At 52.7% G+C, this 18,869-nt stretch overlaps 1 protein-coding gene across 1 annotated transcript in view; it reads right to left on the bottom strand.

The window, feature by feature from the left end:
* The window catches only part of UNC13A (unc-13 homolog A), a 56,329-nt gene that overhangs the window by 19,090 nt on the left and 18,370 nt on the right, over positions 1–18,869 (bottom strand). Inside the window, exons 10-28 of the mRNA XM_063110082.1 lie at positions 16,003–16,539; positions 15,406–15,505; positions 13,112–13,158; positions 11,375–11,453; positions 11,206–11,211; positions 10,606–10,677; positions 10,113–10,332; positions 8,905–9,132; positions 7,949–8,090; positions 7,655–7,824; positions 6,550–6,665; positions 5,202–5,365; positions 4,742–4,892; positions 4,369–4,437; positions 3,957–4,046; positions 3,599–3,733; positions 1,810–1,943; positions 327–412; positions 33–159 (exon numbers count right to left, since the gene is read on the bottom strand). Coding sequence (XP_062966152.1) covers positions 33–159; positions 327–412; positions 1,810–1,943; positions 3,599–3,733; positions 3,957–4,046; positions 4,369–4,437; positions 4,742–4,892; positions 5,202–5,365; positions 6,550–6,665; positions 7,655–7,824; positions 7,949–8,090; positions 8,905–9,132; positions 10,113–10,332; positions 10,606–10,677; positions 11,206–11,211; positions 11,375–11,453; positions 13,112–13,158; positions 15,406–15,505; positions 16,003–16,539 — 2,673 coding nt within the window. The remainder of the gene's footprint in view (positions 1–32; positions 160–326; positions 413–1,809; positions 1,944–3,598; positions 3,734–3,956; positions 4,047–4,368; positions 4,438–4,741; positions 4,893–5,201; positions 5,366–6,549; positions 6,666–7,654; positions 7,825–7,948; positions 8,091–8,904; positions 9,133–10,112; positions 10,333–10,605; positions 10,678–11,205; positions 11,212–11,374; positions 11,454–13,111; positions 13,159–15,405; positions 15,506–16,002; positions 16,540–18,869) is intronic.

Raw genomic sequence — 18,869 nt, 5'->3', positions numbered from 1 at the left:
GTCTTGGGCTGGGCTTGTGGCAGAGTGCTTACGCAGGGTACTCGGGCACACGGTCCTTGAAGGCAGGAAGCTCCGCCACATACTCGTTGTAGAGCCACTTGACCTTGAAGTGGAGGTTCATGTAGTCGGCACTCTTGCAGAGACGATGCTTGTCGTGCTCTGGATAGGGGAGGAAGGGGTGGCTCAGCTGAGAGGCTGCCCACTCTGGCCATCACTGATGTCCGACTCAGGCATGAGAGTTCAGGGCACTCATGGTCTTGGAAGGGACCCTGAGGCACAGCTACTTGCTGTAGCCAGGCTGGCGGAATGGGGGGTGCAAGACTCACCCTCCATGGCATACTTCATGTCTTGTGCAAACAGATTCCACATCACTTCGGCACTGATTTTACCCACATTCAGCTCCTGGGGAAACCTGGCAAAGGTCATAGAAGTATGCGACCTTGGCACACGGAAGCCAGATGGCACAGGCTGCTTTGTCCTTTCCTGCCCCAGAGAGCAGTGTGCGGCTGGGCAGAGGGATCTCGATTTAAGTTCCCTCATAGTCATTGACTTGCTGAGTGATTCTGCACTGAGGCTCTGCTTCTCCCTGAGCCTCCACCCACCCCACTCACTCATTCACCCATCTCTCCATCCATTCATTCACCCATTCTTCCATCTAGCCACACATCCATTCACTCAGTCGTCTGTATATGTATCCATCCATCCATCCATCCATCTATCCCTCCATCTATCCATCCACTCATCCACCCATCTCTCCATTCATCCACCCATCCACCCACCCATCTCTCTATCCATCCATCCATCCACCCACCCATCTCTCCATCCATCCATCCATCCATCCATCCACCCACTCATTCATCCATCCATTAATCTGTCTATTCATCCATCCACCTCTTCAATCCATCCATCCATATCCCTGATCTTAATTCCATATCTAAGTTACCAGCAGATGTTAGTGCCCCAAAGTTAGCACTGTAGCACTCACCTTAGGGAGAAATAAAACACAATAGTTCATTCAGCTAACACGCACGAAAACTCTACAGACAGAGAATGGTGTTATAACACCAAGGTCAAGGGTTCAGATCCCCATATGTGCCAACACCCCCAAAAACTAAAATTCTACCTCCTGTGCCTATATTCACACACAATTACCCAATACACAATATTGTATATTGATGTACATTCCACAATTATACACATATACACAATTAAACCCATAGACCACAACTATACACAAAATTACATATATCCACACATGTTAAATATAATGCAATTTAAATGAAAAACATTTAGAAAAGTAACTAGAACATAGTAAATACTTAAGCAACACTATATATACATATATTTTTTTCTTTTTTTTTTGGCAGCTGGCTGGCACAGGGATCCAAACCCATGAACTTGCTGTTATAAAGCTGTGCTCTAACCAACTGAGCTAACCCACCAGCCTTAACATTATTGTTATTTATGAAGCTACACACACACACACACACACACACACACACACACACACACACACACACACACAAGATTATATACATATGTACACATTGTTATTCACTCAACACACACAAAATACATGTCTGATTACACCAGCGATTGTGTGCATACACAATTTTATGTTTATGTTGCAAATTAAACCCATAAAAGAATTTCACAGAGGCACACCAAACGGCCATTTGCCCCCACATACACATTTTATGCATAATTAGCCACAGTCACCTTTACACACAAGACACAAAGTTGTGCATGCGTGTGCGCACACACACAGGATGACCCCCAAATAATTAGTTACACAAACAGACGACTCACTGGTTGAGGCAGGGAGTGTAGGAATTCCTGTCCTCCTCGATGATGGACACTATGAGGGTGATCAGCTTGGACCAGAAGTCGAGGTTCTTGATGCTGGGGCCCTGTTCCTCTGGGGGAACTTCCCCCTTCTTGGCCTGAAAGGTGCAGTGGAGACATTGATTATAAGGGTCCAGGGGTTAGTGCCTCAGTCACTTCGTTACTGAGGGGCAGGAGGTTGGTGAGGACTGGGCCATGTTAACATGTGTATGGTTCAGGTAGGAGATCCGTGTGGAAAGGAACCAAACACCACGTAGACTGGCTCAAACAGAGCTCATGTCAATGCAGCTGAAAAAAGCTGAATTAAGACTTTTTAACTCAACTCATAAAACTGAATGGAAATGAATGGGATTGAATTTAAACCAACCCAACCCACTAAACCAAATGGAACTGAAATGAATGTAAATCAAGCCCACCTAGCTTAACAGAAGTCAGCTCTTCTGAGGGTTAATTCAATGGAATTGAACTTGGGCTGATTACACTGAAGGGAGTAGAATTAAACAACTGGATTGAATTAAACTCAGATGAACTCAATTGGAATTGAACCTCACCAACTTGTCCGAAATCAACATCAACCTAAATAAAAGTAATGAAAATAAATTGACTTGAACCCAAGTCACCCAACTCAACCCAACTTAATCTAACTCAACCCAAGTCAACCCAATCCAACTCTACCTACCTCGACCCAATCTAACATACTCAGGCCAATGCAACCCAACTTTAGCTAATCAATGGAAATGAGTGTGATCAACTGAAAAGAATCCAACTCAACCCCAAACAATTGAAATCAACGGCACCTAATCCAACAACTCAGCTCATCCTAACTCAATCCAATCAAGAACAACTTGATTAATGGAAATGACTTCATTAGTACTCAAACTCAACTTAATCCAACTCAGTTCTGCTCACTAATTTGTCAAGAACAATTTTAACTTAAGTCAACCAAGTAGAAATAAATGGAACTAAACTGGTGATAATTCAACTAAACGCAACCCAATTTAATCCAGTTCATCTCAACCCAATTCGATGGAGTGACTGATTTCCACTCAAGTCAATTGAATGTAAACAAACAATATGATTTGAGCATCACACACTACACACAGGTATTGATACCCTGTACCCCACAGATATGTACAACCAGCTATGCTTCAGTTAAAAAAGACCCAATACAATCAAGCTGACCTGAACACAGCTTATGGGTTATGTTCTGTCAGAAAGGAGATAGGGGCTACCTCAGGCTCTCACTGCCTCCCGAGAGTCCCCCATCTAAGTACCAATCACCCTTGGTTGTAAATTTCCAATCTGTACACCCTTCCCTCATACTAGACTGTAAGCTCCTTGAAACTTTACCCTTAAGCCTGGGTCATTATGTGTAGATAAGCATTTACGGAATGATCTCAAACAAATCGACATGAAATGAACAAAATTGAAATCTACAAAAGAAATTCAGTTCAACGCCTACTGAACAGTGACTCTATGCCAGGCATGCTGTTTTATGCCAAACTCAACTAAGCAACCAAATTTACTGAGCACCTACTGTATGCCCAGTGCTAAGCACTTAATTGTATTTTATCTAAAGTTTGTATCTCATTAAATCTCCCCAATTGTGAGATATGGGTTGATAACCCCGTTTTACAGAAGAAGATACTGAGGGTCAGAATGGTTAAATCCCTTGGGAAGGAGCAGAGCTGGGACTTGGGCCAGTTGCTGGATGGCATCCCTTGCTCCCTTCTGTCCCATCTGGGGTCCTCACTGGGTCTGTCTGGTACTCCCGGCTGTAGAGTTCATGACAGTTGTTAAAGATGTACTCATAAGTTGAGTTGAGGCAGGCTTTCACGCAATCCTTCACCACCTGGCTGGCGCGGGGTGGGCTCTGGAGTTCCTGTACCTGCAGAGAGGGAGACAGGCATGGATGGGCATGGCTAGGACAGGAGGTACCCAGGGAGTGGTTACAAGTTGTTCTAGGTTTAAGGAAATGTCATAGCCGTATGAAGGCAGAAGGTCACCGAGAAAGGTACAATTCTCCAGGAAAAATTGTCACTTTTTGTGGGAGCTGGGAGTCCTGAGAAATTCCCCTTCGTGAGCTAATGGGACTGGGTCTCCTCTCCTACCTTCATCCGAAAGAAGGTGATGCTGGTGAGAAGGTCCACGGTGGATTTAAGGTCCTGGAGTCTCTCCGGGCTGCTGGCTGGGAAGTTATTCTGTTGGATACAAGAAGAGAGGTGTGGTTGTGTAAGAAGGCTGGGGGAAGATGGGAGACAGTGTTTTAGGTGGGATACAAGAGTCCCCAAATTTCAGGAGGTGGGCTGGGGTTTATGAAAGCACCTCAAAGCAACCAGGGATCTGCTTGGATGCACCAAGCACATTGGGGCAGGTACTGTCCGTATATGTGTACACATGTCAGAGGAGCAGATTCCACATGGTAGGATGGACCCTCTCATGCACATGTCTGCTGGCAGCTGTCCCCTCCAAGCACACATACATGCATGGGGGTGAGCAAATCCTCACACATGCACTTCTTACCCGGTACATGGAGAGGTCGATCCGCAGGGAGTTATGCAGCTGGTCCAGGAGTTTCACAAAGCGCTCTTTCTGAGGAGGTAGGGGAGGAGGGAGGATGGATGGAGGCAGAATTTGGTGGCCAACGGAAGCAGCTGAGGATGGCATCATAGTGTTTACTTGGCACTACATGCACCCCACCCACTGCTGAACTGAACGCTCTTTTAACATCCGTTTCCACCCTATAGCATCTTACAGAGGGGTAAACTGAGGCTCAGAGAGGGGAAGTGACTGGTGCAAAGTCACATCCAGATTGGGGACTCAGGAGTCACACCAGGTCTGACCAGCACAGTGCTGGGCTCTCCCTCACCCTCCAGCCCCAGTCCCTAGGACTGACCCCAAAGTTGGAGGCGGCAAAGCGGTCGGAGGCAGACACATTGGTGGAGGCGGTGGTGTGTGCGTAGTAGGCGTTGATGTTGGCAAGAAGGGTGCTCATGACGGCGGGCACCCCGGGGCACATGTACTTGGAGGAGAGGCAGGCAAAGTGGCTGGCGAGAGGGAGTGGGAGGCACTGGGCCCGGGGTCCAGACAGGATGGGCCGAGTCCCCCCCAAGACAACTCCAAGACAGCATCGGTAAGCAGCTTTCCCTCACCCCCAAACCATGGCCTGCTTCACCCTGTCCTCCGAGTTTCTCTGCATCTCTTCTCTGGCCCCACCTTTCTACTCATTGTTACCCCATCTGCTTCTAACTCTGGCTCTCTCATCCCTGTTACTCCAACTGCCAACAATAGTACTCAACCAATTTCCACAGGAATTCCACACCCCACCACATGTCCACCCCAGCCTGCAGCCTCACGTCATGGCTTGATAGATGGACTCGACACCGTAGCGCATGGCAAACTCATCCACAATTTCCTGAGCTGTCTCGTCGTAGTAAACCTTCCAGGCGTCATCGCCCTTGGCATCCGGGATCTTCACGACTCCGTTGTTCTGCACGTCCGTCACAAAGTGGAACAGATTCTGCCACCACAGGGGAGAAGGTGTTGTCATGGGGAGTGCAAGGAGGCAAGGGGGGTCAGAGCTCTCAGGGTGGGGCAGCTTACATCACCTGTCTGTCTACTAATTCATTCATTTACTCTTTCATTCATCCATCCACCCGCCTGTCCAGCCAGCTCCCCAAAATTCATCCATACACTCATCCTTCCTTTTAATAATCCAACCACACATCCATTCATCCATCCCATATATCCACCCACAACTTAACCTGTCTATCCAATAATTCATCCTTCTACACAACCATCCATCAACTTATTTATCCATCTTCCCGTCCATCGACCCATCCATCATCTGTCTGTCCACCCATAAATTCACCTATCCATTTATCCAACTACTCCAAAATTTCTGCACATGCTCATCCATACTTCCAGTAGTTCAACCACACATTCATCTGTCCATCCACCCACAAACCCATCCATCCATCCATCCACCCACTCACTCAGCCATGCACCTACCCAAACATTCACTTGTCTACTCATCCTTTCTTCTAATAATTCAACCACACACCCATCCTTCCCATCCATCTACCCGCAACTTAATTTAACCACCCAACAATTCATCCATCCACCCATCTATACATCCACCCATCAATTTATCCATCCATCCCTCATCCATCTTTCTACCCATCTACCCAGCTATCCAACTACCCAACAACCCCATATCCAGCCATCCACTCATCGATACTTCCAATAGTTCAACCACACATCCATCCGTCTACCTAGCCATTGTCCATCTATTTAGGCATCTGCCCACCAACTCATCTATCTGTCCATCCATGCACTCACCCATCTCTCCATCCAACTTTTATCTACTGATCACTCATTCATCCACTCAATCATTCATGCATTCATTGAACAAACTAAGTTCTGGGGATAGAGTGCTCTCCAGGAGCCCCCAGGCAGCTGGAAGAGACAGACCCATACATCAACAGCCCAGCCCTGAGTGTTCAGGACTGGGACAGAAGGAAGGACCTGGAGATGAGTAGTGAGAGTCAGAGTGGAGGCCAGGGAGGGCCTTCCAGAGGAGAGGGCACTGAAGATGGACCTTGATGGATGGGGAGGAATTTTCCAGGTACAGGGAATGGCAAGTAGAGGTGGTCTAAGAGGTCACAGTGAGCTTCGAAGTCTGGGACAAGCAGTGGCCCTCACCTCATGCAGGCACGTGTACTGGACGTGGTAGGGGGCCACCTTCTCTTCACCTTTGATCTCTACACTGATGTGTAGTCGGATGGCACCTGACACTGCAGATTTGTCAGTTCGCTTGTCTGCACGGCAGAAAGGACGGCAGCGTCAGAACTTCCCACTGAAAATAACCCTGGGCTATTTTATTGTATGCACATCTCTGTGACCCTCCCAGACTCCCTGAAATTAAGGCCCGGCTGTCTTTCTCCAGACTGGCTCACTAGGCTTGTGTTTCCCTTCTTAAACTAGAATTCCTTAGGCCCTGGCTCTCCCTTCAAACTAGGATCCCAGAACTTGCTCCTTCACTCACATTATTCCTGTGTCTGTGTCTCCCTCCTTACACGAGCAGCTCCAGGCCCTACTTCTCTTCCAGACTGACCTTCCAGCCCTGCCTTCTCCATCAGATCACTCTCCTCAGACTCTACTCATTCTCTCAGACAGCCTTCCTGGCTCTGACCCTCTCTCCTCAGACCAGGATGCCCAGGTCTTGCTGCCTGCCTCCCCCATCGGACTGGGATATCTAGATTTCCCTCAACCCATCTAAGAGGTTCCTGGGCTCTGCTCACCCCGCTCAGACTGGACTCTTACTATCCCTCCAGACTGGACTCACACACCCTGCCTCCCCCATCAGACTGGGCTCCCCTGATTCCAGTCATTTTCTTAGACAGGGTTCTTGGGTCTGTAGCGCCCCTCTCAGATTAGGATTCCCAAAGAATACCTCTTTCCTTAGACTGGATTCTCAAAGCTCAATCTTCCTGCTTAGATTGGGTTCCTGATCTGTGCCTCTCTCCTCAGCAGGATTCCCAGGTCTTGGTTTCTGCCTCCCCCATGAGACTGGGAGATGGAGATTCTGTTCCTCCACTGCCCCCCAAAACCAAACCCAAACTAAGAGGTTCCTGGGCTCCACTCATGCTGTTAGCCTGAATGTTTCCTGCTCCCATCAGATTAGGCTCCTTGACCAAATTGCTCCTGACCCTGTGCCTCTCCCCTCCCTCTGGGCTCCCCACTCTGGCTGGCTCCCTGCCACCCCCACTCCCCAACAAGCCTTGCCCTCCGCAGCCCCCTCTCTCACCCAGGTTGTACCACACGTCCATCTCGCCGCTGAGCGTCCGCACCTCGATGATCGTCTGCCCCAGGAAGTCGTCGGATTCCCTCTTGAACCTCTGCTTCACACGGGATTTGATGTCATCGTCCTCATCCCAGACACGCACCTTGATGCGGTCGGACGAGTTGTGACATTCACTGTGGGGGGAGTAGGAGGCAGGGTTGGAGTCATGTGGCCAGCATGGGGCCGGTCTTGGAGCCCTCCTTTGGCTGCCCCAGTGGCGAGCCCTGTCAGGGGTCAGGGGCCCAGACAGGCACTTACAAGTGGAAATTCTCTTCCCACACGGGATTGAGGTTCCCGTAGATGGTTTTCGTGCGTTTCTTGGTCTTCCCGACCTGGACTGTGACGTAAGGGTCACTGGATCCCGTCTTGTCCTTTGCCTGCAAGCCCTGGGCACAGACCACTGGAAGACAAACAGGACAAACACAGTGGTGCACTCAAGGAGCGAGGCACGCCAAGAGCAGTCACAGCCACATGCTCCAGGCTGCTTACTGGGGACAACTGCGACATGGCCTGAGTACAACGACAGGGCACGGTGGACTTGCTAGAGAGTTAACAAGGATGGAGCCCTCAGCCGATGAAGGATGGGAAAGTACCCCAGCCCCTGGGGGGACGCTCTCAGGTGTGAGCTGTACACTGTTGCCCTGCGGTACCCAGAGTGGCTGAGCACCTGCTCATCAGGCTTCCTTCCCTGCCTCACATCCCCACCCTGCACGGGGGCTTTCTGGGGTCACTTCTGGGGTTACCCACGTGCTCAGTTCTGTCTAATCCAAAAAACATTGGGCGTGGATAAACACCCCTTTGCCCTCACCCCTGCGTGGGACCACTCTAAAGTGCCTACTTAAAACGGTCCCCCAGTGGTCCCAGATAGGTCTGAGTCCCAGTCACCCACAGCATTGCCTGCACGTTGGCATCCTCTTCAGGGCTCCTCAGGTCCCCATCCCTCGCCAGGGCTTTCTGAGGTCACCTCCCAGATAAACCATGTGCCCTCAACTCCTCTTCTTGGGGTCTCGTTCTGGGGGACACCAACCATGACACACCCAGAAAGAGTGTCATGCACAAATGTTTCTAGGCATACATGGCCACGCATGAGCGCGCACACACGTGGACACGGACAGACACGGACGCACTCAAGTACCCGCAGGAAAAGGGAGGGACAGGGCCTGAGACGGAGCACAGGGAGCTGAGGAGGGCCCGTGGCCGCCCGCTGCGCTCACCGGTGATGCTGATCTTGGCCGACCACTTGGACGTGCCGTCCAGCACGCTCTGCTTGACGGCCTTCATCTGCTGCGTGTGCGCCGTCCTGGTCACAGCGAAGATCTCCTGGATGAGCTCGAAGATCTCGGGCTTGTTGCGCTCCCGGATCTTCATGCGGTCTTTGAGCACCATGATGATGTTCTGCGTCCGGTCCTCGGCCCCGTGCTTGGAGCTCTTCTCCGCAGCCCCTGTGGAGGCCCAATGGCCGTCACTGGCCAGGCGCGCTGCCCCGAGGCTCCTCACAGGCGCCAGCGCCCCGCCCCCGACTCCAGAGCTGCCGCGGCTGCGGCCACGAGCACTTTAAGCTGGGGGGGGGCTCAGTGAGTTACCCCCAGAAGCTAGAAATGCCAGAGTTTCCTCCCTGTTCTCTAAATGCCCTCTCTCCCCAGGCCTTTCACCCCTCAGCACTCTCCCCCTCGGTGAGCCCCACCCCTCTAAGTCCCCTCCCCCTGACCCCCGTCCCTAGAACGTGTCCCCTCCCACCTCTGAGCCCCACACTCTCTGAGTCGCCTTCCTTTCTCTGAGTCCGATCTCCTTTGCATTCTCCTGAGCCCCACCTCCTCTGAGTCTCCTCCCCCTCCCTAAGCCCCGCCCCTCTGAGCCCCTCCCCCTCCCAGCCCCGACCATAGCAGGGTCCCCTCCCACCTGTTCCCCACCCCCTGAGTCCCCTCCCCTTCCCCGAGCCCCGCCCCCTCTGAGTCCCCTCCCTTTCTCTGAGCCCCGCCCCCTCTGAGCCCTCTCCCCTTCTCTGAGCCCTGCCCTTAGGGGGAGTCCCCTCGCCTTCTGAATCCCGATCCCTCTGCGACCTCACTCCTCTCTGAGACACTCCTGCCCTGTCCTCTCCCCTGCATCTGAGTCCTCTTCCCTCTCTCAGTTCCTTCCCCCACCTGTCCCCTTCTCTGAGTCCTCCCCCGTCCCCACCCCCTTCCAAGTTCCTCTCCCAGTGCAAGCCCCTTCCCTCTCTGAGACCCCCTCCTGTGAGCTAACCCTAACGCTAACCCATTCTTCTCTAGGAGAGCCACCTCTTCTCATCAAGCCCCGCCTCTTGCACAGTCCAGCTCATCCCCGACCCTACACACGCCGCCTCTCCCTGCCCTCGACCCCCTAACCCTCCCCTCACCGAGTCCTGCAGCATTCGCCCCGCCCCCGCACCCAGGCCCCGCCTCACGCTGCAGGCAGTCGGCGTTGAGCAGGTCCTGGCACTTCTCGTGACACTTGACGCCACACTCGGTGCAGCGCATGCCCTGCCGCGCGATGCCCCACAGCAGGCCCTCGCATTCGTAGCAGTAGGTGGGCGTGGTGGCCGTCCACACCTCGAAGTTGTGCGGCGTCGTGCACGAGATGGGGTAGATTAAGGCTTGCAGGGTCTTCTTGTAAACGTGGTTTTTCTGCGGGGAGGGAGGTGGCACGGCATGGGACACAGGGGCCCTAACCTGGGGGGGTGCTGTCCCCGTCCTGCCACCCTCTACCCCCATGCTGAACACAGTAAACTCTCAGCCCGTCCCCCACCCCCAGGATGTCCGAATCCACGCTGTATCACGCTCGTCCCTGTCACGCACTCCCTCCTCTTCCAGGGAGAGCCTCAGAAGCTCAGAAACTTCTGGGACCCCCAGCCCGGTCCACCATCCTCCCACCCGGGGAGAAGGAGGCACCCCACGCACCAGCTCCTCGTTATTCAACGTGCTGGAGGCCAAGGCCGAGGTGATGCCTGCTTTCCTGGACTGGACCAAGGACTGGGGTGGTGAGGTCACAGAGCGAGTCACAGGGGTTCGTTGACACCCATGGGATCATCACCAAGAGAAGAATTCACAGCCGTGGATGGGAAAGGTCAGCCACATATTGGAGCCAAAACCACAGATTGGAAACAGGTCACAGATGGCAGTGGGAGCAGACCCAGAAAAGAATTAGGAAGTGACAGAGGTTCTGAGTTAGAAGGGACCCTAGGAGGTGAGCAGCCCCATACCCCTGGCTCACACCCCATACCCCTGGCTCATACACCCAAACCCATGGCTCACACCCTCCACCACGAACAGGACTTGGGAGCCATGCTTGGCAACGGTCACCAGCCACAGAATAAAACCATCCACCACACCATGAACAAGGTAGCTCAGAGGTGGGGAGTCATCTGCCCTCTTCCCCCTATGAACAGGGGGACGTAGCAAGGTCCCCTCAGAACCCATGGATTGGGGGCTGGTTGGAAAATCTCAGTGGGGAGGGGTTTGGAGAGGAGACCGCGGGGGGCCCAGGTCACCATCACTCACCATGGCCTGAAGTGTCCACGCAGCACATGGGGTAGAAATCAGACTACATTAGTCCCAGATAACTCCTCACCAGCCCACAGCCCCAGGTCCGCCATGGACAGTTGTACAGGTTGTGCACTGCTTATGGCAGGCCTGCTGTGCCGGGGCAGTGAAGGGCGCAGGTGCTCACCAGGTCACTCACGAGTGGGATAGGCTTCCTCTTGCGGATGTCCGGCATGCTGTCAATGATGATGAGTCCACCCCCAGGGCTGCAAGATACACAGGCATGTCGGGGGTCCAGGCTTCTCCGTTCTTCACACAGACATCACGTGAGGCCTGGGCAGGATACTCAACCTCCCCAGGTGTTAAGGGTTGAATTGTGTCACCCCAAAAATATATGTTAATGTCCTAACTGTTGGTACCTCAGAATGTGACCTGATTTGGAAATAGGGCCATTGCAGATGTAATCAGTTAAGATGAGGCCATTCTAGAATAGAACAGGCCCTTAATCCAATACAACTGGTGTCTTTATATGAAGAATAGACACATAGGGAGAAGACAGCCATGTGACAACGGAGGCAGAGATTGGAGTGACGCATCTACAAACCAAGGATTGGCCAAGGATTTCGGGCAAACACCAGAAGTTAGAAGAGGCTAAAGAACGATTCTCCCCTACAAGTTTCGGAGGAAACATGGCACCACCAACACCTTAATTTTGGACTTCTGGTCTCCAGAACTGTGAGAGAGTAAATGTCTGTTGTGTTTTGTTTTTGGTGGCTGGCCAGTGCGGGGATTCAAACCCTTGACTTTGGTGTTATCTGCACCACGCTCTACCGTGTGAGCTAACTGGCCAGCCCATGCTACAGAGCTTTCTGCAGCCTCAGGCTGAGGCTCAGACACTCCTGAACCACATCTCTGCTTCCCCTTGCCTGACGATGCCTACCTCACAGTTTCTCCTGAGAGCGCTTCCTCCATAAATCACGTGCACAGGAGTCCCTGTCTCAGGCCCTGCATTCCTGGCTCCCCAGCCAGGGCACCCGCCCATTGATCTGGGAGCCACGGCTGCTCTCTCCCTGCCTCTGTTTGCAAAGGACGTAGAAGCAAAGGAGGTCACTATCCTGCTATTTTGAAACATAAGTGTAACTTAAAAATATCTTGTGCATCCTCTAACCTCACCATCCAACACCCCTGAAGGTCAGTAACTTAAGAGGTTAGATATGACTACATGCTCCACTTAAGACTAAACAACTATCATTTCTTTTTTTTTTTTTTTTTTTGTCTTTTTGTGACCGGTAAGGGGATCGCAACCCTTGGTGTGGTTTTGCCCGCACCGCGCTCAGCCAGTGAGTGCACCGGCCATTCCTATATAGGATCCGAACCCATGGCGGGAGCGCCACTGTGCTCCCAGCGCCGCACTCTCCCGAGTGCGCCGCGGGGCCGGCCCAACAACTATCATTTCTTAAGGAGCCAGAAACTGTAGCAATAATCTGAGAAATTTAAAAGCAGACTCAAAGCAAAAAAAAAAAAAAATCGTTCCAGGGCTTCAGATATATGGTGCAGGAAATAGTTTCTGCTTTATCTTACATTTATTTCTAGGGGGAAATGGTGTTGAATTATGCGAATGGCTTGAGGAACACATGTATTCTCTCTGGACTCAGTTTCCCCATCCGTAACTAGGGGTAGCAGGGCCCCCCATGGGTTTGTTGTGACAATGCAACATCTTTGAATCAATGCAAAGATTATCGCCTTTGGCATCTGCATGTGGTTGTGTCTTATGAGAGTGACCACACTAACTTGCCCATGTTCGGTCTGTCCCTTGTCTAAATGGAACCCCTCCCCACCCTCACTAAGCTAAGGCTCAGGTGCAAAACAGCCTTGGCCTCTGGGTTCAAAACTTCCTCCCACAACCCACACTTCCATTACTCACCCTCCTTTGAACCACAGGGATTTGGACATTTCTCCTTCTCCCCGGGCCTGTAGGACACACAGACAGACATGGTCAGTGGACCACCCCTCCACTCTCCAGGGCAGGCTCCACACCTACTTCTGACTCCCCTTTGGGCTAGGAGTCAGGAGACCTGGGCCATAGTCCTCACTGTATGTCCTTAGGGAGCTCAGTGGCTTTCTCCGGGCCTTAGTTTGTTCATTTGTGAAATGGGCTTGGGGAAATAGGAACTCCTTGCTATTACACCTCAAGGCCTTAGTCTCCTCATCTTTCACAGCTGGGGATTTGGTAACATTGTCTCCAACAAGAGCTCTGCTCTATACTGGGATTCTCAGGGGCTAAAATTTCTCTGGTTCAAACATCCATAAGATCCTGTCATTCCCTAAATTCCCTGCAGCCTCACTTGCTTATCTGCTCATGTGCCCAGGGCCTTTGCCCAGGCTGTGCCACCTGCTGGTATGCCCTACCAACTTCTGCACCCATCCTGCCTTCACTTATCACTCAGGTTTCAGCATAGACCCAGGGTTGACACCCCACTCCACCTCCCCTCTATCTTGCAACTAAAGAGTTAACATGCAAGTCATGGGAGGGGGGCAGCACTCTTCTGAAATATTGTGGAAATATATTGGATATTACTTTTCCTTAAGTGTCATCTCCACCAGGGAGTCTTCCTGATTGTCTTATCTTAGTTTTGTCTCTTCTGTGAAATCCAGAGAACCCACCCATGTTTATTTTTCTTGTCATATCACTAGTTCCATGAGCAACAGTAGCTGCTGGTTTTTTATTTAATTTGCTGATTTAATGAAAATTATTCAGTAGGCTTTTGCTGTATACTCTTTTCTACCTTTTAAACTTAGAACCACGTGAATACATTAGTTAGTCAAAAAATAAAATAAAATTCTTTTTTAAAACTAAAAAGAAATTTGGTTTGATGTTTCTGTGGCTCTGATATTTGATGGTCTAAACCTCTAGGAGCCTGTATAGGACCACCTCCTGCCAGAGCCACCCCAGTTTGGAGGGTCATCCTGGATATCAACACTGCTCTGTCCTCAGCCCAGAATGGACTGAATGAATGAAGGCATAAATGAATGGCCTCAATCCTGCTGCCTATCTGAACAGTCACCCCAACCCTGATGCTCACACTATTAATATTTTTGTTTGTTTCATTTTGGTTTTGATGGCTGGTTGGTATGAGGATCCGAACCCTTGACCTTGGTGTTGTAACACCACACTCTAACCAACTGAGGTAACAGGACAGCTCCGCTGATGCTCATTCTAACTTTCACCTGACTCCTTCTGCAATACTGACCCAACCTCAGACCTTTCCCCAACCCTGACGGTGACTTTCAATTTGACCCCAGCACTACCACCAATTCTAACCCTAACCTCTGTCCCTAACCATGAATTGAACCCTGAAGTGATTGGAGCCCTCAGCCTTATTTCGCCCCAGGCTCCTGTTCTCCAATCTTGCATCAGAAATCCTCCAGAAAGCCCAGGCTGAAATGAAGGAGGCTGGAGGACAGGTGGGGCCAAGGTGTAGGTGGGCCAGGGAGGGGTCTGATTAGGCAGGAGTTTGGCCAAGAATATGGTACTGTGTCTGTTCAACCTTCCCTCCCCAACCTCACATCCCCTATCTGCAATATCACAGGAGGGGCAGGCAAGGGGCCAGTGCAGGTGTGGACGGGGCCAGGCTGGTGTGGGTGGAGCCAAGGAAGAACCTGGCTGTGGGGAGGCAGAGGCAGGGCAGGGTGGGGGTGGAAAAACGGACATGACCAGGCTGTCCATGGGCTGGGTGAGGGAAGGGCCAAGGTGCATGGGGCTATGGGCAGGGTATAGGCATGATCAAGTTGGGTAGGGGTGGGATGCAGATATGGCCAGCCAGGGTGTGGGAGGAGCAGGGGGAAGGTGTGGGCTGGGCATGGGCGTGGCCAGGCTTGGTGTAGGGATTGGAGTGGCATAACCAGGCTGGTGTGGGCATGGAGAAGGCATGGGCTGGGTGTGGGCGTGGCCAGGGAAAGAGTCAGTGAGAGTGGGAAATAGGCAAGACTTTGGGTGCAGCCAGGCTGGATGTAGGTGTGCTTGGGTATTGAGGTGTGGTCGGCTAAGTGTGGGTGGGGCCAGGGAAGGGCCAGAGAGGGTGGGGTGTGGGCAGGGTGTGGGGAGTGGATGTGGCCAAGCTGGGTGGTGGGGGGTGAGTGTTGGGCCTGGCCAACCTGGTGTGGGCGGGACATTGGGCGTGGCCAGGCTGGTGTGGGTGTGGCCACCCCCTCACTCACCTCCTGCAGCTGCAACCGCACCTTGTTGAAGGCTCGTAGCCAGTTGGCCTTGGCTCTGGACATTGAGTCCTGACCTTCCTCATCCTCTCGTGGCCTGAAACTGAGGCAGGGAAAGTTGTGGAGCTGCAGGGCTGGCTCTCCATGACCCCTGACTTTCCCTCCACCCTCTGCCCTCCGTGGCCTCTCTGGCCCCTCAGAGATAGTACAACACCCCTGTGCCTCCTTTGACTGGCCTCAGTGTCCCTTCACTCTTCCCACATATATCCATCACTTCTCTGACACCTTCGTGTTCCCCTGGCTTCCTTTTTGGCACTCCCAGCCCCCATGACCTTTTCAATCCTATTTGCTCAGGATCCTTCTGAAGCTCCTGTGACCTCTCCAACCCCAGCAGCCCCTAAGGTCCCAACCCCTAAAACCCCACTGAGCCCCCTTTGACCTCCCCAATCCACCCTGACACCTCCGATCCCTTTAATAAACCCGTGGCCCTGTGACAACTCCAGCCCTGGCAGCTGCCCAGGTCCATGCTGACCCCATCATGGCCCCACCAACCCCGTGACCTATGACAGCCCCTCTGACCCCTCAGTCCCCTCCTCTTACCTCTCCTCCACCTTGGGGGGCTCAGGCTCAGACATCCGCTCAGCTACAGGCACCTCTTCAGGTGTGGACTGCCTGGAGGACACCTTGGCCATGTCAGGGGCTTCAGCAGGCACCACCAGGGCCTTGTCTTCCTTCCCAGGAGCAGCTGGTGGGATGCTGACACGCTTGAAGTCTTTGGGCTCGGCCACGGCTGCCTCTTCATGCTGGGCATAGCTGCCCAGATCATCAGGCACCTCCTCCTCCTCCTCCAACTCCTCTTCATCCTCGGGCAGCTCCTCTTCCTCCAGGAAGTCCTCCAGGTCCTCATCCAGCTCCTCGTCCAGCTCCTCATCCAGCTCCTCTTCATCCTGGTCCCAGCGTGGCGAGTCTTTGTGGTAGCTGACAGAACTGTGGCACGAGTGATAAGAGTCGCGGTCCCGCTCGTCCTCCATCTCGGAGCCCTGAAGGCTCTGCTCGTCCGGGTCGAAGTCCTCGCTCAGCTGCGAGCTGCCCTGACTCAGTTCCCCGGAAGAGGCATAGTGGCTGCTGCCCGTGGGGCTGCGGGGACAGGCCGGGGTTCAGGGGCTTGGGCACTGAGCCACTGCCCGCCTGAGCCCCAGTCACACAGGTGCCATCACCAAGGCATTCACTCAGCATTGATTGAGCACCTGCTGTGTGCCAGGCTATGCTCTAGGTGCCAGAAAACACAGCCATGAGCAAAAGAGATGAAAGTCCCTGCTCTTGTGGCATTTAAGATGTGTGTTTGTGGGGGGTTGGGGACAGGCAATACACTGCACTGGGGACCCTGGATCAGCGTCCTCACCACAGACCCCTTGGACACGTAGTGCTCCCGAATCTTGAACATGGCCACCTCAACCTGGGTCTCCCGCAGTCCTCCCATGGCTGGATTCCTCCACCCACTGGGGACTGGGGCCTCCCTGCCTCTGCCGCTTGCCTCAACCTCCATCCACACTGATCCTGCAGTGGGTCCCCTCGCCTCCATCTTGAGAACGTATGGGAAACACATCCTCTTCCCTGAGCCCTGGCTCCACCCTGGTCCAGCCTCAGCTGTCTCTGCTTGTATGCTGCCCCAGCATCCACTCCCATCGCCAACAGTCCCTGCTTCCCTTGGAAGCCACAGGAGGGCTTTCCTAGAACCATAAATGCAATCATATTCCTCCCCTGCTCCAAATCCTACCATGGCTCCCTAGTGCCTTGAGATAAAACCCATGCTAGACCCACAGCCCCATGTGGCCCACACCCTCAAACCTCCCCCCATCTCCTTCCTTGCCCCCTTCAATCCCTCCACTCTGGCCATGTCAGCCTCCTCACTGTTCCTCCAACACCCAAAACTTGTGTCCACCTCTGGGCCTTTGCACTTGCTGTGCTGTCTGCCAGGAACACCCTTCCTTGCCTGCTTTATCTGGCAAACTCCTACTCATCCTTTGGAACCCACTTCCTTGGGTGAGTGTCCCCACCCTATGGCCAGGTCAGGACCACCATTAAATGCTCCTTATGTGCACCCCGGATGGTCCTCCACATGACCAGGAAGAAATATCTGTCTCTGCCCAAGGGCAGGCAGGATGACGTATGGCCCTTTTCTAATCATCTATTGTGTCACTCAACAAATGTTATCATTCCCTGTCTTAAATATCACCTCCACTCTCAGTGCCTGGGACTCCCATCGCTAGCCACCAACGAGATGCTGTAGGAACCAAAATGGGGGTGTCTCCCTCTAGCTCTTGTTTGCTAGTTTATGTGTTTAGTTAGTTGCTTTTTTTTTTTTTTTAAGATGACCGGTAAGGGGATCTTAACCCTTGACTTTGTGTTGTCAGCACTACGCTCTCCCAAGTGAGCTAACCGGCCATCCCTATATAGGGATCCGAACCCGTGGCCCTGGTGTTATCAGCACCACACTCTCCCAAGTGAGTCACAGGCCAGCCCTGTTAGTTGCTTTTTAGTGCTGGTCCTTGTAGACCATAGGAGACAGGATGTGGGAGAGCTACAGATATCACTTGGCTGTAAAGGACTCAGAGCACCCTCTGCTGCTGAATACTCCTAAGGTCCAGCACATTCTGGGCTCCCAGATGAGGGGGGCAGTCTAGAGCTGGGACCCCGAAACAGGCCTGGACATGCCCACCTGCAACCTCAGGAATGACATAAACTGCCCCAGGCCTGGCTTTGGACTTGGTGGCCACCAAGACCCCCCATCCTGACTTTGACCAATTTGGGGTCTCAATACAGCACTGAGCCCACTCAGAGACCTTCCCTGGCTCCCATGCCCTTGAACTAGCCACCCAAGTGCCTCCTGTATGATATGGCCCTGTCCACCACTCCAGCCTTTAGCAAAACTATGTCCTGTGCCTGCAATTGTCTTCCCCTCCTCAGATGCCTCATTTATCCTTCAAGGGTGGGGTCCCATGCACCCTCATCCAGGAAGCCCTCCCTGCCCTCTTCCACCACTAGGATGTCCCTCCCTGTCATGCCTGCCAGCCAAGCCCTGACCTGCAAGATGGGAATGTCTGCATCCAGCCCTGTCTCCCCGCTTCTCTTAGAGCCCAGCATCGACCAGCACCAGGCAGCATGGCCTATGTGCCTGGGAGGGTGGCTTGAGTCACTCTCAGGGGAACTCAGGTGGTTTTCACTCTGCATCCCTTTCCCCTTCTGCAAAACTTCCTTCACTCATGTGTGGCTTGTCTGTGGCCTGAGGTTAGGTGGGGGACCCTCTCCTTCCCACCCCCCCTTCCCCTCCAGGAATTCTCACAATAGACAGACTCCACCAGGGACAGACAGACACAACTGAGCCAGAAAAGGATGGTAAGTGGCCACACACACAAGACAGGAAGCCAACGCTGTGCCCACCACACTGGTTGGAGCCAAATTGGAGA

The sequence above is a fragment of the Cynocephalus volans genome, chromosome 10 (genome assembly GCF_027409185.1).
Source record: "Cynocephalus volans isolate mCynVol1 chromosome 10, mCynVol1.pri, whole genome shotgun sequence".
NCBI lineage: Eukaryota > Metazoa > Chordata > Mammalia > Dermoptera > Cynocephalidae > Cynocephalus > Cynocephalus volans.
The sequence above is the reverse complement of the archived record's forward strand: the minus strand, read 5'-3'. Positions and strand labels throughout refer to the sequence as shown.